Below are 25,040 nucleotides of genomic sequence, written 5' to 3' on the forward strand. Positions count from 1 at the left end.
ATTCCAATCTAATAACCATTTGCCTAAAATCTGACTGATGGAGTCAGAAATGTTTTGGCTGGAAGTGACCATACTCTTAAACAAGAAACGAAACAAATAGGAAATCATCTTTTTTCCTCAAAGAGCTGCTGTTAGTTCTATAGATCACCAGGTTGGCAAGACTCAGCGGTTCCAGGATGTTAGCCAAAGTTCCAATTGCTACAAATGTAGTAGCATATGGGAGCTGCAAGAACTCCTGGTGATTCTTCAAACCTTCACATTTCGTCATGACCTAATTACCAAGAGTCATTTAGTAATTTATCTCCTTGCCAATACTCAATAATGAACATTAGTATTTGGTCTCTGAGCAGGTCCAGGACTGAAATAAGGGCCCCAGATAGACATGGCAGGAGACAGGGGTGAGCTTAGAGATTTTCTGTTTCTTCCACCCCACAGCAGGAACTGTGGCTCAGCCCCAGAGTTCATGGCTGTATGCATGCTAATCTAGCTCCAAGAACTCGACACTTCTGCTCACTGCTTGTGGGACACAACTCAACGCACAGGCAAGTGTGGGGTCCACCCAAACAGTAGCTGCCAATGTTGGGGAGTTTGACAACCTAACCTGGTGAAAGCCCCGTGGTTGAACTTAACATTCTGCACCTAATTTCCCTACTGCTGTCTGAGCCTTCCTCACCTTCCTCACTCAGGGAATAAGGAAAGCTTCCTTCCTTGCTATGGCCCAAGATGTCCCAAAGACCTGTCTCCCATCATCTCATACACTCCGCCCAATCACATTATTCCAGGCTCTATTTCACTCAGATCTTTAAAACTGTCATCTGGTTGGGAACACTCTTCCTGATGACTTTGCCCCTCCCTTTTGTGCAAGCTCATCTGGCCCTTTGCTTTTCTTCCTAGCACTCATCTTTAACTCTATTATATACAGATGTGACTTCATCACACGGGGTTAGACCCCAACAAATCTGTCTTGAACTGTCTTATGTTGAAAATGCATAAATATACCTAACCTACCGAACACCCTAGCTTAGTGTCACCTACCTTAAATGTGCCCACAACGCTGACATTATTCTACAGTTAGGCAAACTTACCTAATGCAAAGTCTATTTTATAACAAAGTGACTAGCTCACATAATTTACTGAACACCATACTGAAAGGAGAAAACCAGAACTGGGTATATGCGTGTGGTTCGCTACCACTGGAAGGTCAAAAATTTATAAAGTTGAAAAATTATAAAGCAAATTCTACACCAAGGAATGGCTGTACTTTCGTCTCCCATGTGCTTGCCTCTATTGGGATGCCAGCCCACAGGGGTAGGAATTTCTGTCAGTTGAAGCCACAGCTGTATCCCTACTTCCCAGAACAGCTCAGAACGTCTGTCTCCTGTATGCTTGCCTCTGCTGGGATGCCAGCCCACAGGGGTAGGAATTTCAGTTGAAGCCATAGCTGTATCCCTACTTCCCAGAACAGCTCCTGACCACAGTTGGTACCCTCCCTCCTTCTACTGACTGCATGCCTACGTGATACATCACAGCAGATGCTCAGCAAGTGCTTGTTGAATGGATGAGCACATCACTGCACAATCGAGGAACTGGTCCCCACTCCACTGGAGGCCTGAGAGCTCCCTACTGCCTCCTGGTGGGAGAGCTGAGAGCCCTTCAACACAACCACAGGAATTTAATTTATAACGCAAGACTGGAGTGAAGGAGGAGGGATCAGTGGGCAGCACAGGGTGACAGAACCCTACTTTTGCTCTCGTCTCCAGACGATGACCATGCCACTGGCATCACTGGAGGCCAGCAGACTCTCGTCACAGTTGAAGCTGACGTCAAGCACGGGCGCGCTGTGGCCCTGCAGCTTGTTAACAGCAGCCTTGGCTGCCCGCTCCACGTCAAAGAAGTGAACGCACATATCTTCACTGCCTGTCACTGTCCGGATGAGAGGGAAAGGCGATCAGGGGGCTAGGTGACACCCCCACTATGAAGTCTTGAGGTTATGTGAGGTGTGAGGGCCTCAGGTAGCTTGGGGTAGTCTACAAGGAACCATCCCTAGATAGGAGCTCATCTGCCTCCTTTGGTTCGGTGAGGAGTATGTGAGGTTTGAGGACAGTGCGGGCTCTGTGTCTCAGCTGTGGCGTTCTCAAACTGTTTGTGGCTCCATGTTTAAAGCCTCTAGGCATAACACTGTTAGGGCACAAGAGACCACAGGGCCCAGGAAATCACGGGTGTCATGCTGTTGGAACCAGGCTGGCTGCAGGTCCTCAGAGCCTAAGTACTTACCCACACAGGCCCCCTGGCGGAAGGACATGAGGGGGCAGAAGATACTGCGTACAGGGTGGGAACTCTGTTCAATGGGGAAGCTTCTCTTCAGCTGTAGCGCCCCTTCGTTGTCCACCACTCTGAAGAGAAAGCAAAAGAGAAGGTCAGGGCACAGCCTCAGCCTCAGGAGACGACGAGTTATGGGCCAGTATACGCTCTGAATCCCGCATCTCAGATATTTACAATGTACAAACAATTTCGATTTTCCTTTTCCTTTGGAGACAGAGCCTTATTTTGTTGTCCAAGTTGAGTCTGAGCTCCTGCACTCAATGATCCTCCTGCATCAGGCCTTTGAGTGCTGGCATCATAGGTGTGTATCATCACGCTAACTTTTCTTTATACTTATGTATTTTCACTTTATGTGTATGGCTGTTTTACCAGCATTGCGTCTGTTCACCACGTGTGTATAGTACTAGAAGAGGCCAGAAGAGGGGTTAGATTCCTGGAGCTGGAATTACAGACAGGTGTAAGCTGGCATGACTGCTGGGAACTGAACCTCAGTCGTCTGAAAGAGCAACAAGTGTTCTTAACTGCTGCTGAGCCATCTCTCCAGCCCCTTAGGTTTTGTTTGCTTGTTTATTTTAGGACAGGGTCTTGCTGTGTAGTTCAGGCTAACCTGAAACTTGCTATGTAGGTAGGTCAGGCTCATCTTGAATTCACATAGATCAACCTGCTTCCGCCTCTCAAGTACTGTACATGAGCTTATTATGCCCAGTGCGAGCAGCACACCTTCCAAAAGGAGCTCTGCCTATCATTTTATACACCCCAGCTGAAGAATCGTACCGTGACAGAAGCGAGTGGGAAGAGTGAATTCTGTCCCCAAATCAAATCAACACAATAATATAGGCTGTGGGTATATCTCAGTGGTGACGTGTGTTACTAGCATGTGCAAGGTTCTGGGTTCAATTCCCAGACAAAAGAAACAAAAATAAAGAAAGGGAACTGTAGAGATGACTCAAGTGGATAAAGACACACGCTGCCAGGCTGCCAATTCCTAGAACCTTGGCTGCCAATTCCTTGACTTCCATTCCTAGAACCTACATGAAGAACAGAACAGACTGCCACAAGTTGTCCTCTGACCTCCCTCCGTATATGCTCCATGGTATGCAAGCATACACACACACACACACACACACGTGAAAAATTCAAAACAAGGAAAGAGGAATAGGTGCTGGTGGTTTTTTCTTTAGTTATAATGTTGAGAGTGGAACCCACAGCCTTATACATGCTAGGCGAGTGCTCTACCACTGATTGTGAAGATTAAATAAGGTGATATATACAAAGTGCTTTGAATGGGACCTAGCCATAGCAATGTTCATGTAGAGTCTTATTACTGCTATTCCTATTTATGTTGCTATTGATATCACCATTATTGCATAGTATATATATATATAGTAGGTAAGGAATCACTATATAAATATATATATATATATATATGTATGTATATATATGTGTATATATATATACACACACAAATATATAGACATAGACATAGATATAGATATATAGTGTGTGTGTGTATGTGGCGTGTTTCTGGGGATGGAACACAGAGCTCTGTACCAGCTAGATCAGCACTCTGCCACTAAGTTACATCTCCGACCCTATCCTCATCATATTATGAGGTCCTCTGTCCTTGGTGAAATTAATGTGACAGAGACAGGTTCTTGTTCCACTCTGGGGGAGGAACCCACCTGTAGAGTAGCAGCTTGTTGAGGCAGGCATTGATGAGCAGAGAGGGGTCCCGTGCTTCACGGCTGACCCAGGACCGGGCAGAAATGCTGGTTACAGGGCTGCCTTCATGCACTACTAGTCGCTTGGCTTTGGTCAGCTTTCCTGAATCAGTGGAGGACAAGGACTGAGTCCTGGGAGAATGAAAACCAGGGGTACCGAACCCGAAGTCTGTGGTCTGCCTACCTGTGGCCATGTCAAAGAGAAAGGAGAAGACACTGCCGCGGTCATCGCCTGCCCAGAGCAGCCGACCAGGGGCATCAAAGGACAGGGCGAGGACGCGGCCGGTGAGCTTGCTGGAGCCACCCTTCACTTTCTTGCCTGTGGAGATGTTCATGACATGCACGTTGTGCTTGGCGTTCCCCACCTGTGGGTGACAGGCATACACCATCATTCTGAGCCATCTAGTCCTTTGTGTTTAACACAGTGGGACCAGGCCAGGTATACCAGAAGGTGACCCAGGCACAATTCCTACTCCTTAGCTGTGCCCTCAAAATGCCCACAATAGTTGGTCTCACGAGACCAAAGCAGTCTTAGTCTCTGAGTCTGAAAACCTCGCCTTGTGACACCTTTACATCTTTCCCTTATACCCTGGACTGTCCCCTCCTGAAGCCCATGAGCTGCTACCATTACAAAGAGACAGAGCCCCAAGCGCTAGCTCACTCATGGCCTGTTGTTCCCCTATATTTCAACTCCCTACCCCCCAGGTCATGCCAGACTTTCCATGTCCTTCCTCTGCCCTCTGGCCAGTCTGTCCTGGAGTCTGACAACAGTGGGGCTGCCACTGACAGACTAGATGAGCTTTCAGCCTCATCATCCTGCCCCATAGCAGCAGCCCCTGTAGACAGAAAACTGTGAGACTGTGGTGGATGGGACCAGTGGAATCCCAGGGCTAGGAGACAACCCCTCCATCCCAGCTCGGGAGTCTACACACAAGTCTACACAGCAAGGCCATTCCAGACCACAAACTGTGCTTTTCGTTGGTCTCTTTCCCTTTGAGTCTGACCACAGGACGGCTGGGATAGGACTTGGGGGTATTAAGCCTTATTCTCTAGTGCCCCAGGACAGCCCTCCAGACCCAGCATGCCCGCCCTTGGTGAGCAGGTGTCCTGGAGCCTGACCACAGTGAGGTTGTTGTTGACTGGCTGGAAGGTGCAGCAGAGCAATTCGGCGCCATCAGGGTCAGGGATCTCACGGATGCAGCGGCCGTCCTCGGAGGCCCAGATGCGCATGGTGGCATCGAGGGAGGTGGACACAAGGATGTCATTGGAGAGGGACCAGGCGAAGTCCGAGACGCCACGTGTATGGCCCCGTAGCACATGGAGCACAGTGGGTGGGGCAGGCACCAGCTGGCACAGGGAGATGCTGCCGTCCAGGGAGCAGCAGGCCAGGCGGTGCCGGTCGTCATTGGCGAAGCGCACCCTTGGGACTGCAAATGCCAAGGAGCCATTTGTGGGAGTCAACACATTCACTGAGCACAAGGAACAGTAGCCTCAACAAAGGACTTTCCTTGGCCGACAAAGGCAGTTGTAATCTTAGAAGGCCTACTGCCAAAATGCTCTCTAAATCTTAGCAGACACTTTGAGGACTACAAAAGTCTTTTGCAATGCAAAAATTGTACTGTCTTATTGAGTACTTTACAATAATCAAGCTCTCAGGAGTTTGCAAAACCATCCACACATTGTGGCCCACTGTGGCCTCTACAAGGGAGTTACCATCAGCAAAGGTTTTGAACTCTTCTAAGAGACTCAAACACTCAGGCAGCCTGCTACAAAGGACTCTCTTGGGTTTGTGTAGCTCTTTCCAGTACCTACATTACCAAAACCTTCTTGGACCACTTTGCAAGAGGGCTTTTGCATTTGCTAAAGGTTTTTTTTTTCTTTTTCTTTTTCCGAGACAGGGTTTCTCTGTGTAGCCCTGGCTGTCCTGGAACTCACTCTGTAGACCAGGCTGGCCTCGAACTCAAATCCACCTGCCTCCCGAGTGCTGGAATTAGAGGTGTGCGCCATCACTGCTTGGCTTTGCTAAAGGTTTTATCAGTGCTATTTCCTCCTTCTGAGGTATGGTGTCAGAGGCCTTGCATTCTAGAAAAGGATGCCTTGGGTAGTTGTTTGAACAAATGTTTGGTGATGGGCCCTACCACCCATTAGCTCACCTGCCTCATCCACGTGTTGGTCAAAAACATGGTACATGCCTGCAAAGGCATAGTTCTCACTCAGCGACGTGTCCCCGGCCATGGCCCGACTTGCCTCTGCCACCGACGTGGGTACCACACTGCCAGGAGGCCTGAGCCCCAACAGGAGGTGGGAAGGGGTGATAGGAGGTAGGTATGGGTGTTCAGACTGCCACGTCCCAGGGCCCCTCTCCTCCTGGTGAATCTCCACCCCCTGCCTGCCTCTGGTATGTACCTGTCCTCATAGACTGCACGGTTCATTTGTGCCTGCAGCTGGTAGGAACCTCGGCTGACAGATCGGCGGTGTCCTCGAGCCCCCAGGGCTCTGGGGTCATCTTCAAAGTCCTGCAAAGAGAAGAGGGTTGGGGATGGTGCATACCTCTAATTCCAGCACTTTGGGAAACTGAGGCAGGAAGGTCACCGTGCTCAAGGCCTGCCTTGGCTACACAGTGAATTTGAGGCCAGTCTGGGTGAGATCCTGTCTCAAAAAGAAGAGAAATTGGGCTGGTGAGATGGCTCAGTGGGTAAAAGCACCCAACTGCTTTTCCGAAGGTCAGGAGTTCAAATCCCAGCAACCACATGGTGGCTCACAACCATCTGTAACGAGATCTGACTCCCTCTTCTGGAGTGTCTGAGGACAGCTACAGTGTACTTACATATAATAAATAAATAAATAAATAAATAGAAATTAATCTCTGAGATGAGCTTAAATCTGGGGCCTGACTTCTCGTCACCACACATGGCGCCAGCCACCACTGTCACTGCTCACTTGTGTGGTTTCAACAGTTTCTTCACTAGTGCCTTTGTTTCTGTCCTTCCTTTCCTGTTCCAAACATCCTTAGTACATACATGCTTTCCTCACAAGGGATGACTACTTTCTTCCCAGAGAAGCACTCAAATCAGTCTCTCACTTCTGTCAGGTTTCGGTGTTCCCTCCCCAGACAAGTCTTCCCTATTAAGCACAGCTCCCTCCTTTAGCTCAAAGCAGTGACTTTTCATTCTTCTTGGCCATGTTGAGAATAGAACCATCAGTCTCATACATACTAGGCAATCACGCTAGTTACTGAACTATATCCATGCACCAAACACTTGTGTTCCTTTTTGCTTTTTAAGTCTGTTGTATGTTACTATCTTTGCATTGCTTACTATACCATGGTAAATTATCAACTCATCAGTCTTACCTGCTCTGTGTTTATCTAATTCACTGTCTGCTTATCAATGTTCATTGACTTGGCTTCTCTATTCCCTTTTAGTCCTCTACTGACCTGGAACAGTACTTTGTACATCACTGATGTTTGACCAAAAACTATGGTGACTACAGAGGCAGGGGAGATACATGGCGGGTGGTGCAGCTAGGAGCTCACCTCCATTCGATCAAGGGTTGTTCGGCTGCTGCGGACAATGCTGTTGCTATAGGCACGAGCACTGCCTGGTTCTGAGAGTGGCCCGTACCGTTGGCCCAATAGCTGGCCCCGTAGCCTCAGGTACTGCCGACGCAATGCTGGGGGGTGACCAGCTTTGGCATTCTCCCGAAGCAGCTGGCTGCGCCGGCGGATATACTGGGTCCGAAACTGTGGAAACGTTGGTGTACGGTAGGCGTTGTACCTGTGGGGTCCAGGAGGCAGGGCAGGCAGCAGGCACAGGACAGAGGGAATAAATCAGCTCGAGGTGGTACAAGGTTTGGCAGTGACTGGGATGGTAAGAGTGAACAAGAGCAGCAAAGGGGGATTTCTCTTGGGATTGTGATGGGGGGCAATTATGCAATAATTAGTGGTTATGATGAAAAGATCACTCTAGCGACAATATAGTCAATTTGCAGCTCTGTTGGGGTCAGTCTGGGCCAGCTGTAATATCAGTCTAGCATGATGACATACGTCAGATTGGTAATGTACAACAATGGAGGTTAGGGTCAGATAACGGTAGAGGTTAGTATGGGGTAGCAATTGTAATAATAGTAGGGTAGTGATATCGAGAAAAGTTGGGGAAGAGGATAAGCAATGAGGGACTAGATAGGAAGTCACCAGCCTGACTTCCACTACCCACTCAAAGACAGTCTGCGCATGTCCATTTCAAACCGCATTTTCCCAGCATGCTCTTTAGAACCGGCTCCAGCCCAGGCCACTTAACCGCAGGACTATCCCACACCAAGCTACTGCGCATGCTCACGCAGCCGCACCAGCCAACTTCTCCGCCCAGCTGCACTTATCGCCATTGCTCATGCACCACAGTAAGTTCCTCTCCCATGGGCTCCAACCCCACGCCTCACCTCGCGTCCACTGCTAATACTTGCTGCCACACCGCGGCCATTCCCTGGCTTCCTTCTTTGGTTTGTCTGCCTGCGGGAGCCTGCAGGGCAAGGGCTTGGAATGTCAGCGTCCCAGGCAGAGAAAATCTAGTTCCGCCCACCAGGTGACAGTTGCCATAGACACGAAGTCCCTCCACACAGGTGATGTCGCGAAATCCCACTGGGTCGTTAGCGTGGTCATCACCCCAGCCCTGCCTTTCCTGGGCAGCACTCCGGTGACTCACAGCAGCAGTTCAGACATGACCCCGCCCTCTCCAGTTGCCGTAGCAACGCCCCTCCCCCCCATAGCAAGTCTTGTTTGACATTCCCCACCCATCAAGCCTTCTGCCCTCCGCCTTCCCTTTTCTAGTCCTAGAGCATAGCTCAGGATCCAGGACCACCTCCGGGGCTACCCCTAGCTCTTGAGGCGCCCCCCCCCCCCGGCGACCCTGAGCCCAGTGTCACCGGTTCCTTCTCTCTCTTCTCCCTGTCTCAAGCTCCAGGCAAGATGGCTGCCTGCAACGAGAAAGAGCTGCGGAGCACAGAGCAAATCGATAGGAACCTTTCCCGGGGCGTGGGAGCCTCGCAGGCGCATTAAAGGACTGTAGTTTCCCATACAAGGACCGAGGCTCCACCCCTTGAGTTCTATTCATTTCCCTCTTGACACCTTTTGTATACACAGGGATAATGTACTGTGATCAGAAGGACAAGAATGCGTGTGCCAACCACTAGCTAAAAATCAGAAATAAGACTTTCTCATGAAAGTGGTTTAGGCTGCTTCTTAGCAGCACACATTTGGCCAGGCAAATAAAATATATGCAGAGACTGACTCCTGGAACATTCTCTAGTTCCTAGCGCAGTGATGAATCTCTAAACACCTATGCGATGGGAAGAATCCATGTGTATCTTCACTGGGACTAACTGGACTTGAATGGTTACCCCTAGGAAACTTGAGTATCTTAATAAAAATATGCAATTAGGAAAACAAGCTTTGGGGCTGTGACCTAAGGAAAGGAAAGTATCCCAATCGTCTGTTATATTCACCTTAAGCTAGAATTTGTATCTTGAGTATTCCTCTCAGTGTCAAAAACAGAAATTCCAAGGTTGAAATTCAAGATGTTTAGTCTAGCATAATGGTAATCCTAGAAGAGGGTGATGTAGGGGATAGAGTGGCAGGAGGATCATGAGTTCGAATGCAGTCTGGCCTATGTAGTCAAATCCAGGACTACATCCTGGACTACATACTTTAAATAGCAAGCAAGCGCCGGGCGTGGTGGCGCACGCCTTTAATCCCAGCACTTGGGAGGCAGAGGCAGGCGGATTTCTGAGTTCAAGGCCAGCCTGGTCTACAAAGTGAGTTCCAGGACAGCCAGGGCTATACAGAGAAACCCTGTGTCAAAAAAAGAAAAGAAAAAAAAGCAAGCAAGCAGGATGGAGATAGCTCAGGGCTGAAAATCAAGCCAGGAACTGAAGCAGAGATCATGGAGGAACACTGCTTATCGGCTTGCTTCTCAAGGCTTGCTGTAGCCTGCTTCTTCAACCCAGACTCACCTGCCCACAACAGTTATTAGGCAAGAAAATGCCCCTGCAGGTATCCCCATAGGACAGTCTGATAGAGACTCAGTTAAGGGTCCTTCTTTCCAAGTGACCATAACTTGTGTCAAGCTGACAAAAAACTAACCATCAACTAAATAATGTCTTTTTAGGTTGCCTGAAGTGAGGAATAAAAAATAGGTAAGTGAATCCTATTGGTATCTCCTCTGTCACCCTATCAGTGTTTTAAAATATCCCCTGCAATATAGCTTAAAAAGAATAAATTATTTCTTGGCACAAACATGTAGCCTTAACAAGACCCTAAGTATTCATCGGATAGAGTGCTGGACACTGTTTAAGTAGCTTGCATGCATTAATCTAATTTCTTATTGTACAGGGGATAGGACCCAGGGCCTTAGACATCCTAGGCCAGCCAGTACCTTTTGTTTTAAAAACGACGTGTCATGTAACCCAGGCTGCCTTCCAACTCATTATGTTACAGAGGATAACTGAGCTGGTCCTCCTGTCTCTACTGCCTAGGTATTGGATCATCACAAGTGTCCTTTATTGTTTTTTGTTTGAGACAAAGTCTTAATTAGGCCAGGCTGACCTTCAGCTGGATACGCAGTTGAGAGTGGCCTTGAATTTCTCACCCTTCCTTCTGTTTTTATCTCCCCAGTGCTGGAATTAAAAACTTGTCACCAGGCTCCAGTTTTTTGTTTTGAGACTTTCTTGCTAAATTTTCCAGACTGGCCTAGACTTTGTGATCCTCCCGTCTTAACCTTCCAAGTAGCCAGGACTACATTATTCATCACCACATCCAGCCAATTAAATCTTAATAGGAATGTTGTGGGTCCTTTTCCAGTCTCTCCTTTATAGATGCGAGTCCACAGCACAGAGGACTAGCACCCCCTCACATCTGTGAGCCACACTTTATTTTCACATTTTTTTAAATCATAAAGAACACTATAATCAATGTGTTTTAAAAATGTATTTGGGGGCTGGTGAGATGGCTCTGCAGCTAAGAGCACCAACTGCTCTTCCAAAGGTCCTGAGTTCAAATCCCAGCAACCACATGGTGGCTCACAACCACCTATAATGAGATCTGATGCCCTCTCCTGGCGCGTTTGAAGACAGCTACAGTGTACTTAGATATAATAAATACAAAAAAATGTATTTGGAGGCCGGGGCGTGGTGGCACACGCCTTTAATCCCAGCACTCAGGAGGCAGAGGCAGGCGGATTTGATTTCGAGGCCAGTCTGTTCTACAAAGTGAGTTCCAGGACAGCCAGGGCTATATGGAGAAACCGTCTCAAAAAAAAAAAAAAAAAAAAGGTATTTGGGAGGGGACACACATACCAGTTCATGTATGAAGGTCACTGGATGGCATACATATGGGTACCAGGGATGAAGCTAGTGTCCTCACCCTTGGCAGTTTTACCCACTGAGCTATCCTGCTGGTCCTTTTTTCCTGAGATAAGTGTCCAGTTTGGATACTACAATGACAGGGTTAAATGCAAACAAGGCATCAATGCAAAGGGTTTGTGCTAGCTTTTGTGTATTTGCTTTTGTTTCAAGAAGCAGATTTTTCAAAAGGCAATAGAACTTGGCCACTGGGAGAGGCTCTGCTGATCTCAGACAAATCCTATAACCTGTTTGTGAATCAGTCTCACCTGCAAAAACCTGTCCCACAGGTATTGAGGGCTGGATGAGTTAATACACAGAGAGCTTTAGCTAGCATCTGAAATCTACTATATTCTGTTAGCTTTCATGGTTAGGCTAATTTTAAATTTTTATTTTTTAAAAAAGATTTATTTATTATACGTAAGTACACTATAGCTGACACTATAGAAGAGGGTGTCAGATCTTGTTATGGATGGTTGTGAGCCACTATGTGGTTGCTGGGATTTGAACTCAGGACCTTTGGAAGAGCAGTCAGTGCTCTTAACTACTGCGCCATCTCTCCAGCCCAAATTTTATTTCATAAATTAGCATACAATTTATTGCTCTATTATATTTCCAAATATTTTTGAGGGCTGGGAAGATGGCTTAATGGTTAAAGAGCACTTGCTGCTCTTGTAGAGGACCTGAGTTCAGACCCCAGCACCTACATCACGTGGCTCAGAACTACTTATAGTTCCTTCCAGAGATTCACTGCCCACTTCTGGTCTCCAAGAGCACCAGTGGGTACATGATACTTACAAAATGGAAGTCAAATACTTCGACTATCCTTTTGGCTTCTTGCCAACTTCTGCTTTCACTTGTACCCTTCTTTCCTCATTAACCTCCTTAACATCTCCCTGCACCCCTATAGGTCAGGTCCCCTTTTATATCATGACCAGCATTCACTTACTGTTAAATTTAAGGGTCTGTCAAGGTATTTCAGGCAGACATTTTTCCAGAGGACCCAAGTTCAGTTCCTAGGATACCTGGCAGCTTGCAAGTGCCTGAAATCCAGTTCCAGGGCATCTGATGGCCTCTGAAGACACCTCCCCCCCTGCCCCCCCGCAAAAAAAACCACCACACTTCTTTCCCATTTTATTTATTTATTTATTTATTTATTTATGAGACAGGCCTATTATGTAGTTCTGGCTATATCCTGGAACTCACTGTGCAGATCAGGTCTGAGCTCCACCCCAGTGCTGCACTAAAGGCATGCATTACCACAGTCAGGTTATCAACTTTTAAGTCATTACCTGCTCAGAAGATGCTAGTTTGAATCAGCTGAGATGGCAGTCAGCTGGTAACTAAGAGGCAGGTATCAGCAGCCAGTGAGTGCTGGAGTCTGTGTTGTATGAATTCATGACCAGCAGTTTCTGGAGGTTATGAAACGAACCTTAAACCCACAACACCATTGCCTTTAGCAGGATCCAGGATGACACCACGGCGCCATGCTGTGCTTCACTGTGGAGGTATATCCTGAGGGGTTCACTATGCATAGCCAGGTGTACAAAACTGAATTCGAATTGAGACTCAGAAGTCAAACTAGATGTAACCATATTGGGGACTAAAGAAATCACCAACCTCTGGCAGCCAGCTAATGCTGTTGACAAGAGTGGCATCTGTCTTCTAACTCCGCATGCCCCTATATATTAAGTGCCCAGTCCACTTGTAAATCTCCTCTGGTCTCAGAAATCCATTCTTGAGCGTATGTTCACTCCTAAGTCTGGAAATGGGCTCCCCAATTCTGAACCAAGTCTTATTGGTTCTGAACCAAGTCTTATTCCTTCCATGCTGGGCTAATGTCCCATTATTTGAATATGTACGGCCTTATTCTCCTTCTGAAGGCGTCCTACTCCTTAGATTATGCAGTCTCTTTTAGCCACTTGCCTCGTGTGTGGCGGCCATCCCTAAAATTATGTGCAGAGGCACTGTTACCACATCACTTGGTGCTTGATTGCTCAGCCACCTTTTCAGCCCTATTGCAACACTTCAGTTTATATAGATCCTATTCATGAGTCCTGAAGCAGGTATCGTTTGTCCTGCCCCACCACACATACTAGTAAAATACCCATCCCATGTTAAGTATGGGACAATGTCCTAGTGTCTTCCCATGTCTCACTGAACTAATTTGCTAACTTACAGGCCAGTAGGTTTTAGGGGATGGTAGCACTTGGTCTTCAAGACAATTTCTGAGTAGTCCTGGCCCTCCAAGTCAGAATCACATGAACCTGAGTACTGAATACTAACTAGGATTAAAAGCTGCAGGCAGGCAAGGGTATGATCCTTTGGCCCGAAGAATCCAGACAGGAAGCTCGGCTATGGAGCTTGTGTATGTGTAGCCTGTGTGTACACATCACAACTGTACACGTTCATATTCAGACTAAGTTGACACCTAGCACATTCCTCAATCATACTCCCATCTTTCTAAAAATACTTACTTTGAAATTAATATACATCATTGTCCTCTTGGCAAGCCTGCTCAGCCTATGTTAGTGGCATGTTATACATTTTAGGGTACTTAAGCGTCCGCTTCTGAGGACCCCTAGTTGAATCTGGGAGCTCACTCATTTAGCAAAGCCCTATGTCCTCGGGGCTGAGATTGGAGCCCTGCCTCCCTTATGTGACCCTTATGGTTGCACAGTAAGCACTTTACAGACCAAGCCATCTTCACAAAAGAATGACCAGTTATCACATTCGAGTGTAATGGATGGTTTAATTATACCTTTAATACTTTTCATATATTTTATCATTCATTTACATACCACTTCCCGGTTACCCCTCCACCAACCCCCCACAGACAGCTATGTTGGCCCAGGCTGGTTTATACCTTGAGATTCTTCCTACTTCTGCCTCTACCCCGCAATGAAATGGCGATTACTCCAAGCTTGTACATAAAAAAGACCCTGATTTCGAATCCCAGCACCATAGAAAGAAACCAAAATAAGGGAAGTTTCCCAAAGTTTCTCCTTGAGGTTTAAAGTGCACTAATGGCTCCCTAGGGAAAGGCATCTCCTGTGACTTGTTTTTGGTTCTATGGACCCACATGGTACAAAGGAGAGAAATGATTCCCAAGTTCCTCTGACCTCCACATATGTATTTTGGTATGGGTGCTACATCCTCATATAACAAAAAATGTGAATTAAGGACCAATGAGATGGCCCAGCAGAAGAAACTTGCTGCCTGCCAGGCCTTGGAGAGAGAGAGAGAAACTACCACTTCATGTGAATAAATCTAAACTGCATCAAGAACTTTTTCAATGAGAACCTCTTCTAAGAATACAAGTATATGCTAGGCAGTGGTGGTGCACGCCTTTAATCCCAGCACTCGGGGAGGCAGCTGGATTTCTGAGTTCCAGGACAGCCAGGGCTATACAGAGAAACCCTGTCTCGAAAAACCAAACCAAACCAAAAAACGAAACAAAAGAATACAAGTATTGTCGGGCAGTGGTGGCACATGCCTTTAATCCCAGCACTCTGGGAGGCAGGGGCAGGCAGATTTCTGAGTTCCAGGTCAGCCTGGTCTACAAATTGAGTTCCAGGACAGCCAGGGCTATAGAGAAACCCTGTCTCGGAAAACAAACAGAGACCCTTAACATTCAGGAGAGTCAACCACACACATGGCAGCCCACCACTGCATCTATCTCCAGTTCTAGGGGAATTGACACCCTCACACAGACATACGTGTAACACACATGAAAAAATTTTAAAATTATTTTAATAAAAGTAATTATTTTGGAAGAGGCATATCAAAAAAGTTTGCATTTCCTTTATAAATTTCCAAAAGCCAATAAATGGGCCCAACACAAGTAAAGGATATAATATCTGACCTTAAAAATAAAGGGAGATAGCTCAAGGATAGCATACTTACCTCATCCTTGATTTGAAGTCCTGTTTGCATCCTGAAGACAGCATCACCATAGTGATACTATAGCACACACTTAAAATATGTAGATAAATCATTTTCACAGATATCAAAAGCAGATTGTTTGAATGCAATAAAATGACAATTACCTTCTATGTATGTTAGCAAACCACGTCCAATACTTTAAATGTACACTACCTTAGGACTAAATTAAAATGCCTATAGGAACAATATGGACTCAAGTACTTGGAGAGTGGAAGACAGTCTGTGCTATATAAGTTCCCATCTAAAAAATCCAAGCTGGGCTGCAGAGATGGCTCAGAAGTTAAGAGTACTGACTGCTCTTCTAGAGGTCCTGAGTTCAACTCCCAGCAACCACATGGTGGCTCACAACCATCTGTAATGGGATACACGATGCCCTCTTCTGGTTTGAAGATGACAGTGTACTCATATAAATCAAATAATTAAAAAAATAATCCAAGCTTTGGGTATTAAGTTGGTAGACTGCTTGCTTAGCTATGAATCCCTAGTGAAGCAAAAAATGCTACTTTGCTCTGACAGGTTTTAGAACTTAATACTTTATGCACCTGTCAAAAACAAGTCTGCTGAATGAGTCAAGCTGTTCTAACTCTGCTTAATTTCTAAGATGTCATCTGCTCCCTTCCCCAGTGGGTTAAACTGGAGACAAATGTTATCCTTTTGGCTAAAAATCTGTTGCTTTTAGTTATCAGTCTAAACCAAAGCAACTGGTTCCCACAGACTCTACATTTCAATGCACAAGAGTATTGTATTCCTTACAAATGCTTTCTCATAGGCCATGCTGACTTCTGTTAAAATAACCAAAACTTACACTACTTTCATCTATAGGAAAATTTTTTTCACACACATCAAGGGCTTGCCTTGAATTTAAAAAATACAAGAGCGTATCAAAAAAGGTTTATTTGGAATGCCAAATTTCAACAAGCTAAGTTCCTCAAAAAATAACATTAAGAGCCTTACTGTAATCATGCTAATTAAACAGGTAGTGATTATAAAACTCTCATCAGGTCTCACCAATATTTTTCTTGCCTTCAATCAATCCTAGAAGTGGGAATTTTTTTAGAGCTTTTATGGCCCATGTAGAATAGCCTCAAAGGGTGAAGGGGTGAGGACTGTAGCTGAGAAGGTGGTAGGAAGTTTGCAATATCAGGATACTGGTTTTCACATGCCCTAATTAACTATAGAGCTTGCTTTGGAAAGATTGGTTGATAGCACATATCCTGTATGCCTTTCAATGCAAAATGTGGCCTAAGTGTGTCGCTGCATTATTTAGGGACTTAATCCATTTTAAACATTTTTCTGTTTAAAACCCTAAAATCCACTGAAAAAGCAGTTCTCATTTTAAATGCTAAAACTGAGAAAGCCTGGAAACAGGGCCTAAAACCTGAGTTTTGGAGGCTGGAGTATATCTTGATAGAAAACTGCTAACCTAGCATGCAGCAAGCCCAAGGACATCGCAATCCTTTAATTGTAGCACTAAGGTGATCTGCCTATGGTGTCCGCTGTTGTGGCTCTACCTTTAATCTCTCACTGGGTGTTTGGGGAGCTTTGGACCTCAAATTTGAGTTTTACTAATGTCTGCATGACCATAAAGCTTTGCAGTGGACCTCCTGGGCCCTTTCCCTGGCAATAATTAGCACCAAGGCAAAGCTAATTATTACAATATACCTCCAGTTATCTATCTGGAAAGTAGAACAATTGTTACAGAAATATGAGGCTACTATTTTTGTTCTTTGTTGCTGCTATACACATACATATACACACACAGCTAGAAAACCATCCAACTCTTGTCATTTTGTGGTTGATGATGAACTACCACCTCAAGTGACACTGGCTTTCCTTCCTCCCCACCCCTGACCTACCTTTAGGGCAGCATGTGGTTCTGCCAGTTCCCCAAAGGCCCAGCATAGAATGCTTCCTTCCTCTGACCAAGTACCCACCTGGTAGGCTTAGCCCCAGTGCCCCATAACCTGGGCCTGGCTCATTGGTTGAGGCAGTATTCTGGGAAGTTCCTGAGTCTTCATCCACCTGCCAAAGCAAATTCATGACCATTTGGGTGGGAGAAAGGAGGAGCCTCGGGGTCTGTCCCTGCTAGTTGGGTGACTCCATGCCGAGCCTCCATGTCCCAAGGATGAAGCAAACTGGTTAGAGTAATGAATGTTCTCAAAACTGCAGCCTGGTGGTAAATGCTCAATGCTGGCCAGGTGAAAACCTAGACAACTCCATTCTAACTGGGAAGAACGAAGAAGGACTATCACCCATGGGATTCAAAGACACATACTAGAACCTTCACCTTTAAGCAAAACTGAGCAGCTAATGATAGCCCCTTCCCCCATTTTTCAAGGGCGACCATGGGCTTCTCACTTAAGACAATTTCCTGACAGAAAGTTTACCAACTGTTCTCAGTGGGTTTCTGTACTTATACATTTGACTCTCCTCCCCACATGTGGAACACTATGCTAAGGAAAGCAGAAGTTAAAGGTCAAAGAGCAGGGTATAGTGCCTACATTTGAATTCAGGAACCTGAATCCAGTCTGAACTACCTTAATCCCCATTTTTTAGTAAAGTTTCCTTTATGTCTGACATATAGCATATACCACCACTCCAGTCCCCATTAAGAAAAGTGCACTATGGGGCTGGCGAGATGGCTCAGTGAGTAAGAGCACCAACTTGCTCTTCCGAAGGTCATGAGTTCAAATCCCAGCAACCACATGGTGGCTCACAACCACCCATAATGAGATCTGATGCCTGAATCTGTAGCATATTGTACTTATATATAATAATAAATAAATCTTTAAAAAAGAAAAGTGCACTACTCTGTGTATAAGTTTACTGCCCATGTTATGAGATTAAGGCACTTATCTTCTCAGAACAATCTTGCAAGGAGGATATCCATCTACCTTGTACCCAGAAAAGCAAACTTAAAGTAATAGTTGTGAAAAGAACCAAGAAACAATTTCAGAAAACCCAATTCTAGTCAGAAGGGGACTGACTTTCATCTGTATCCATCACATTTCATGTCTCACCATATACCCAAACTAACTTCAAATTCAAGCCTCAACCCTTCTGACAGTTCCTGCCCATCCATCCCAGTATGTTTTCCAAGCTTCATCTTCCTGACTTGCCTCTCGCTCTAAATTGTAAACTGGGTTTGAATAAGGAAAAAGCATTATCAGTATTGATTTGTGTTCAGGTTTCATCTTTTAATTAGCTCCATAAAGGACATCCTAAACACATCAGACACAACAGAATACTTTTCTTCCAGTATTAAAAAATGACATTCACAAACATTTTAAAGAAGCTCTTCTATATAATCAGGATGGTGATCTTTAATAAAAAACATCTCTAAGCAATCATGATCTTGACTCGGATTGTTCATAGGTACATTCAGAAATCACTTTCTGGCCATGATAAACATTGTTTACAAGGTTTTAAAATGTCCCTAAATACACATCAACTTTAAAAACTGATTTAGCCTGGCCACTTTTTTCTTTTGGCCAGAAACAATAATCCTGAGTGCCTAAACAAAAATTCTGATAAAAGGAAAAATATTGGGACTGTAACAAATGTCTTAAAATTTGTTTTTAAAAGGGAAAAAATGTTTAAAGAACACATGGAGCTTTCTAAAAGTTCTTTAACAAACTACCTTGGGAGCTCAATTCAAAAATAGAACTTGATGTACTAAAACAGACGTTTCAGCGCAGCTCCAAAAATCTTTATAAATACAGCAATTTGCAAGGACGATCCTGGATCAGAAGTGTTATTCCTTGTGTATCTGAGAATAGTAAGAGGTAGAATTTTGATGTCAGGAAGAAACAGACTGATAACACGCTTACCTCCCAGAGTTGATAAAGATGCAGCATACCACCTCTTTTATTTCTACCATGCCCCGCCTCCGCCCCCCCTTCAACTAGCTCTGGCATGCATGTAACAGCAAGAGCACCCAAGTGGCTGGGTTAGGCATCAAGGCAGCAGAGATAAAGGGCAGTGTGGCGAGAAGAAAAGCAAAAGGGAGAAGAGGGTCTGATGATAACAGGTTGACGCAATGCCAATCTTCAGGTCTCACCTACATTTTGTGTGCATGCCCCATCTCAGTTGTCATAATTGTCTCTGTAATTTCCTCCTGAGTAGCGGTCATAGCCACCCTGGCTTCTGGGAAAAAGCGATATTGTTTTACAAGAATGTATTCTACATTGTAGACATTAAACACTAAAAACTATACATGTCATGTTTCATAATAGCAGATTCACAATAGAAATGTTAGTCAGTTTTCAGGTGATGGAGACTGTATTCTTGAGATTGGTACATGGTGGGCACGGGCAATTGACCTTTGATATATCCAAGCCACATAATACTCTTAAAAAATGTATAATAAACAGGATACATAAAATATGAGCACTATGTAAAATTCCCATTTTCAGCATAAACTAGATTTAAAAACACTGGTACCTGACTATCCCAACCTCTCAATACCCACCTGCCACTGTAGTCTCTAGACCGCCCATACCCATATCCATATCCTCCAGGACGACTGTCATATCTTCCACTTCCATATCCCTGGTCTCCACCACCTACAGAAAAATATTCAAATAGTAGCTGTTCAGACATAGGCTCTTAACATTAAATAGCGCTACTTAATCTCATAATCAAACCATGACTGCACTTACCTCTAGAGTAACTGCGACCACGCCCACCAAAGGCACCCCCTCTGGATCCCCTGGCAGACTTTCCTGCATGATCAACTCGGATTTGGCGCCCATCCAGGGACTAGGTATGGGAAGGAGACAGACACAAGGAATTGTCAGTCACAGTAGGGATGAGGGAAGAATGGGCACAGGCAGGTAGGTGTAGGCAAGAGCCCAGAAATTCCTGCTGGGCACCAAATTCTGGGTGCCTCGTCCAAGCCAAGCTCCGCTGACCAGAATGGCTTCACCAGGAGCTATGGAATCCCACAAAAAGACCTGAATCCACCGGTCTCCCCTGCTACTACTTACATCTTGACTGAACTCAGGCTGACGTATCCTCCCCACTCCTCTAAGCTGCCCGACTATTAGGGCTAGACACCTCTCTCGGTCTGAGGCTTCAGAGTCCATCCCAGCAGACTCACGAGGTCCTCTCCGGTCCTCTGCCAGGCCCACAGCTCTGCAGACTCTACTACCTAAGCCCAGAGCAGGTCAACCATCCACAGGTGGCTTCTCCGCCTCATGCAGGACCAGTCGTCGCCTCCCAGGCAGCCCGGCTCTGTCTGCCGCTGCCCTCCACCCCCTAGAACAGAAGGCAGTCATGCTCCTGTGAGTGGCCACGCTGCCCCTGGCAGACATAGAGGGAAAACAGAAAGAACGAAGAAAGTGGCAGACAGGGAGACGGCCCCTGTGCAGGCAGGAGGCCTCACCTCTCCATTCATAGCTCTCATCGCATCTGAGGCATGCTCTGGGTTTGTGAAGGTGATGAAGCCAAAACCCCGGGATCTTTGAGTCTCCCGGTCCTTGACAACAACCACTGGGGGAGGGGCAGAAAGACAAATGTTAGAACCCTAACATCTAAGTAGAAAGTAATAGCCAGGCACAGCCACAGATCAAATAGCACTTGGGAGAATTAGGACCCCGCCAACCCCCCCGCTCCTGTTTAAAAAAAAAAAAATCCTGTATCCAACTGAATTTATTTCAGCCTAACCGTTACCGTACAGACATGGAAGTTAAAGAGAATTTCAGGTTTTAGTTCTAGACTAGCTCTTCTCCACCAACCCTCAACCCCGGGGCTGGTCCATGGCTCACCCTCAGAGATAGGCCCAAAGCTGCTGAAGTGGTCTTCAAGTGCCTGTTCATCGGTGTTGAAGTTGAGCCCTCCTACGAAGAGTTTCCCTTCTTCAGACGACATGGCAGAAGGCAAGTCCTAAAGGGAGTGCACGAATTATTGGGGAGTCAATGTGGCAGGTAGTGAGGTGTACAATATCCGGATACAGAGAATTACAGCGAAGACAGAAAATGGGTTAAAAGAGACAATTCAAATGGCAAGAGGCTCGGGAGCAGAAAAGGCGGGAACCAGCAAGGCTGGGTGAGCCCATCCGCCATTTGATGACTCCTATCGCGCATGCCCACAACATCCCAGGCTGCCACGCCCGTCATTTTGTACGGTCGCGCAGGCCTACAGCAGCATTGCATTTCCTCTTTCCCCGCAGAACAAGATGGCGGCGGTCACGTGGGAAGGGACAGCCGGTACAGGTTGGCGCGTGGTCCCCGCCGCCGCCCGAGCCCGTGCCTTCCGGCATTTCTCCCGTTCCGATGCAGCACGCCCGCCTCACAATGAATACATTTTTGCCTTCGAGCCTGGGACTAACCCTCCTCAAAGCTCAAGCCCACATATCAGCGGCCACAACTCTTCCTGCCCTCGTCCCTCGCCCATAGAGGGCAAGGAAGTGAGGTGGGGAACGAGCGCTGAGCAAGGCGAAGGCGCTTACCTGGAAATTAAAAGTCAGAGGACGGCAGAGACGACGAGCTCGAAGGAACCGGGAGAACAGAGAGACTGCGGCGCGGGAAGACGCCTGATAAAGCGTGCGTAGCCGAGACGTCACACAACGTCCCCCAGCGCGCCCTGGCGTGCGTGCTCATTGGTTGAGGCCAGCGGGGGGGGGGGGTTGGGAAGAGGACGAGGAAGGCGGAGGCAGCAATTTGCCTCGCCGCTTCCGGGAATCGAGAGGAGCTTTATGAGTTCAGTGCGTTCTCCTATAAGCATCTCCTTTCTGCCCGAGAGACTGGCCCCCTTTCCATCTCAAACGGTTGGATCCATAGAGCCTTTTCCTCCCTGACGTCATTTTCAGTGTTTTTGACGTCATCTCTCCCTTTCCATAGGAAGTCCTAACTGACAGTAGGTCGGTGCCAGCGAACTGCCGTCCTCAGAAACCAATCTTTTCTTTTTAGACCTTTAACTGCATATCCCTTAAGGCCCCGAGGCCTTCAGAGTTCTTCCTGTCAAACCTTACATTTCCGAATGCTTAGCCCCTCCTCCTAACATATAGCTGTGTGTTAGCGGACTCCTTCCCTTGGTGTCATCCTCTGACTTAAGTTTGCATCCTTATCTGACAGTCTCTTTACGCCTGATAATGCGTTCAGCAAGCCAGGTAGCCTAGCTTCAAAGGATGCAAATCTCAATCCACTAAACGAATTTTACTCTCTATTCGGGATACTGGGTCTTGATCGAAAGGATGAACTTTTGCAGTACATAATGAAATCCATAGCAAGTAGTGTCTAAGTCCACTGCCTGACGATGTGATCTTTCCCAGCCTTCAGTGCCTAATAACTTGTTTGCCTCCAGGAACTCTACATTGTTGACTCCTAGAATAAATTTGTTCAACATTGTAAAGGCCTGCCTCCCACTCCTCCACCAACCCCACCACAAATCGATTTGCTACCCTTTGGATGCCATTCATCTGTAATTCCTGGTAAGCTTATTCCCACATTTCTCAGTGATTTTCATGGATTTTTATTAAATTTGTAAGTAGTTATCTTTAGTTGAATACTTTTTGTTGTTCTAATATTTCTCACCCTGTGGTCTGTCCCTCACTGTATGCTCAGGTCACCCTGGAACTCATAAAACTTTTGCCTCAGCCTCTTCAGTGCTGGGATCATCACCACAACCAGCGTGTCTGTACTTTTAAAGAAATCCTCCCTGCCCAGGTCCCAAAGATACTCTTCTGCAGCTTATTACGTTAGCTGTATACTTTTGCTTTTAGTTTAAGGTCCTCAGTCCTTCTATAGGGTTCAGCTCAGTGGCAGAGTGCCTTCCTAGTATGTGCAAGTCCCTTGGCTTATATCCCAACAAAGAGAGAGAGCTGTGTCTGCTTTTACTGTGCCATTGAACCAGATGCCTCATCACCATCTATCAGAAAACTGAGGCAGGGTTGTGAATTGGAGCTTTAACAAGTTCCAGGCTAACTTTAGCTAGCCTATGGTGAGACCCCGTATTCAAATAAGCAAACAAAAATTGGATGATTTTTGAAATTGCATTTAATGTAGAGTTGAGAATAACGTCATATTACGTGAGGGTTTAAGGTATGTGCACACTGATACTGTTCCCATTAAGATCTGGCACTTTAGTTGGGTATGATAACTTAGACCAGAAATCCTAGCACTTGGGGAGCCTGGAGCAGTAGGTTCTTGCATTTAAGGCCAGCCTGGGCTACCTAATTAGTTACACCCATCTGCCAAACTCCCAAGAAAAACGCCAGACAAAAGAATTGGAGCCTAGTTCTCTTGCCCCTTGAGTATGGACTGGACTTAGGGGAGCAATTATAATGTGCAAAATAATTGAAGCACAAGTCAGAGTGTGTCGTGACTGGGTCGCTGAAAGGCACTTTGGTTTTCTGTTCTCTCATGCAGGCTGAGCTTTCTGTGACATGTTTGCTGGTTTATCAAGAGCAGTCCTAAAGAGGGGACTAAAGTGACACGGAACTGTGATATACTGCCAAGAGGTACAGGAACAGGCCTTCCTAGAAGTGGATCCACACCTACACTACTGTGTAGGCTGACACCTGGATGGATGGTATATGAATGCTATGAATCAGAGTCACCTAGCTAGGCCAATCCCAGAACCCCGACCGTCTAAAACCACAGATGTTTGTTTTGTCTTGAGACTGTGTAACTCAATTTGTGAATTGGTGCTTAGTTCCCTTGCCCCTTGAGCCTCACACAGGCTCGAACTTAATGCATGCAGCAGCATGCCTGATATACTCATTAAGCTTTGTGCTAATTTGATATCAATAGATACCTAATACATCTTCCCAGCAAAGAGCATGAAATATCTTTATTTACATCACACACACACACACACACACACACACACACACACACACACACAGAGCAAGTGTAGGGAAGGGAGGGAGACAGGGTCTCTATGTAGACAGGGTCTGTATGTATTCTAGGTTGGCCTGGACCTCACCGCATAGCCCAGGATAGCTTCACACTCTCAATCCTCCTACCTAGCACTACAGATGTGCATCACTGTGACTAACTTTATCTATTTATTTGAAAATGGGATATTGCTAAGTCCCCTAAGAGGGCTCAAACTCCTGGGCTCAAGTCATCCTGCTTCAGCTTCTGGAGAGGTGAGACTAAAGATAACTATCGACTAATTTTGGTTTTGTTTGTTTGTCTGTTTTTGTAGATAAGTGTCTTACTATATAGCCTGGCTGGCTAGGAATTTGCTATATAGACTAGGCTGGCCTCTAACTTACAGAGATCTGCCTGCCTTTACCAAGTGTTAAGATTAAAGATATGTGCTACCATACCCAGCTAGACAAATGCTTAGCTACACCCACAGCCTTTAATATTGATACTCCTGAGTTTACCAAGGCCTTTTTTGTGCCCTAACAGTATGTAATTTTGTAACTGCTAATATAAAAGGTGTTTTTCTCACTTATGTTGGAAGATTAGATAGACACCGTGTTAGCTGTTCTTTTGTCAACATGACACAAGCGGGGCATCTGGGCAAAGGGAACCCCACGTGAGAAAATGTTTCGCTTAGATTGACCTGTAGGCAAGCCTGTGGGGGCATTTTCTTGAAAAAAAAAATGATTGATGTAGGAAGACACAGCCTACTGTGGCCAGTGCCATCCCTGGGCAGAAGGTCCTAGGTTATAGAAGAAAGCAGGCTAAACAAGCAGCTGCTGCG

The 25,040-nt window shown here is 46.0% G+C and overlaps 2 protein-coding genes and 1 long non-coding RNA gene across 10 annotated transcripts in view; 1 reads left to right on the top strand and 2 right to left on the bottom strand.

Annotated features, from left to right (window-relative positions):
- Wdr13 (WD repeat domain 13) overlaps nt 1-9,052 on the bottom strand; it is a 9,558-nt gene extending 506 nt beyond the window's left edge. Inside the window, exons 1-10 of one of the 4 annotated variants that reach the window (XM_006527703.3) lie at nt 8,964-9,041; nt 8,481-8,560; nt 7,579-7,819; nt 6,450-6,559; nt 6,197-6,327; nt 5,163-5,470; nt 4,228-4,408; nt 4,005-4,146; nt 2,275-2,393; nt 1-1,923 (exon numbers count right to left, since the gene is read on the bottom strand). The exon at nt 1-1,923 is cut by the window's left edge and continues 504 nt beyond it. In XM_006527703.3, coding sequence (XP_006527766.1) covers nt 1,739-1,923; nt 2,275-2,393; nt 4,005-4,146; nt 4,228-4,408; nt 5,163-5,470; nt 6,197-6,327; nt 6,450-6,559; nt 7,579-7,819; nt 8,481-8,521 — 1,458 coding nt within the window. In that variant the 5' untranslated portion in view covers nt 8,522-8,560; nt 8,964-9,041 and the 3' untranslated portion in view covers nt 1-1,738. Of the gene's footprint in view, nt 1,924-2,274; nt 2,394-4,004; nt 4,147-4,227; nt 4,409-5,162; nt 5,471-6,196; nt 6,328-6,449; nt 6,560-7,578; nt 8,072-8,480 lie in introns of all 4 variants that reach the window. The other 3 variants (NM_001290783.1, NM_026137.5, NM_028542.1) reach the window with 3 other exon arrangements.
- Nucleotides 9,053-15,168: 6,116 nt separating this feature from the next.
- On the bottom strand, nt 15,169-22,074 carry Rbm3 (RNA binding motif (RNP1, RRM) protein 3). 5 transcript variants are annotated; one of them, NM_016809.6, is made up of 7 exons: nt 21,832-22,074; nt 21,149-21,266; nt 20,767-20,873; nt 20,042-20,141; nt 19,852-19,945; nt 19,445-19,526; nt 15,169-17,402 (listed from the first exon to the last, which is right to left on the bottom strand). In NM_016809.6, exons 2-6 carry the CDS (start codon nt 21,249-21,251, stop codon nt 19,466-19,468), a joined length of 465 nt encoding a protein of 154 aa, NP_058089.2. In that variant the 5' UTR covers nt 21,252-21,266; nt 21,832-22,074; the 3' UTR covers nt 15,169-17,402; nt 19,445-19,465. The 5 variants fall into 5 exon arrangements, with proteins under 5 accessions (NP_058089.2, NP_001159882.1, NP_001159883.1 ...); NM_001166410.2 differs by lacking the exon at nt 15,169-17,402 and adding an exon at nt 18,550-19,149 and having other exon boundaries at nt 19,445-19,523; NM_001166411.2 differs by lacking the exon at nt 15,169-17,402 and adding an exon at nt 18,550-19,149 and having other exon boundaries at nt 19,441-19,523.
- Rbm3os (RNA binding motif protein 3, opposite strand) lies at nt 21,621-24,158 on the top strand. The gene is made up of 3 exons (NR_033561.1): nt 21,621-21,925; nt 22,686-22,812; nt 23,750-24,158. It is a non-coding gene; the product is annotated as an RNA binding motif protein 3, opposite strand (long non-coding RNA).
- Nucleotides 24,159-25,040: the final 882 nt, after the last annotated feature.

Source organism: Mus musculus, chromosome X, assembly GCF_000001635.26.
Source record: "Mus musculus strain C57BL/6J chromosome X, GRCm38.p6 C57BL/6J".
In the NCBI taxonomy this organism is placed as follows: Eukaryota; Metazoa; Chordata; class Mammalia; order Rodentia; family Muridae; genus Mus; species Mus musculus.

What these genes read in the sequence shown, in the direction of transcription:
- Rbm3 (NM_016809.6), bottom strand. Translation starts at nt 21,251, where the DNA reads ATGTCGTCTGAAGAAGGGAAACTCTTCGTAGGAGGGCTCAACTTCAAC. An exon ending in CTTTGGGCCTATCTCTGAGG is followed by an intron (nt 20,874 to 21,148) that starts GTGAGCCATGGA and finishes CCCCTCCCCCAG; the next exon opens with TGGTTGTTGTCAAGGACCGG. An exon ending in TCTAGAGACTACAGTGGCAG is followed by an intron (nt 19,527 to 19,851) that starts GTGGGTATTGAG and finishes GCTTTTTCCCAG; the next exon opens with AAGCCAGGGTGGCTATGACC.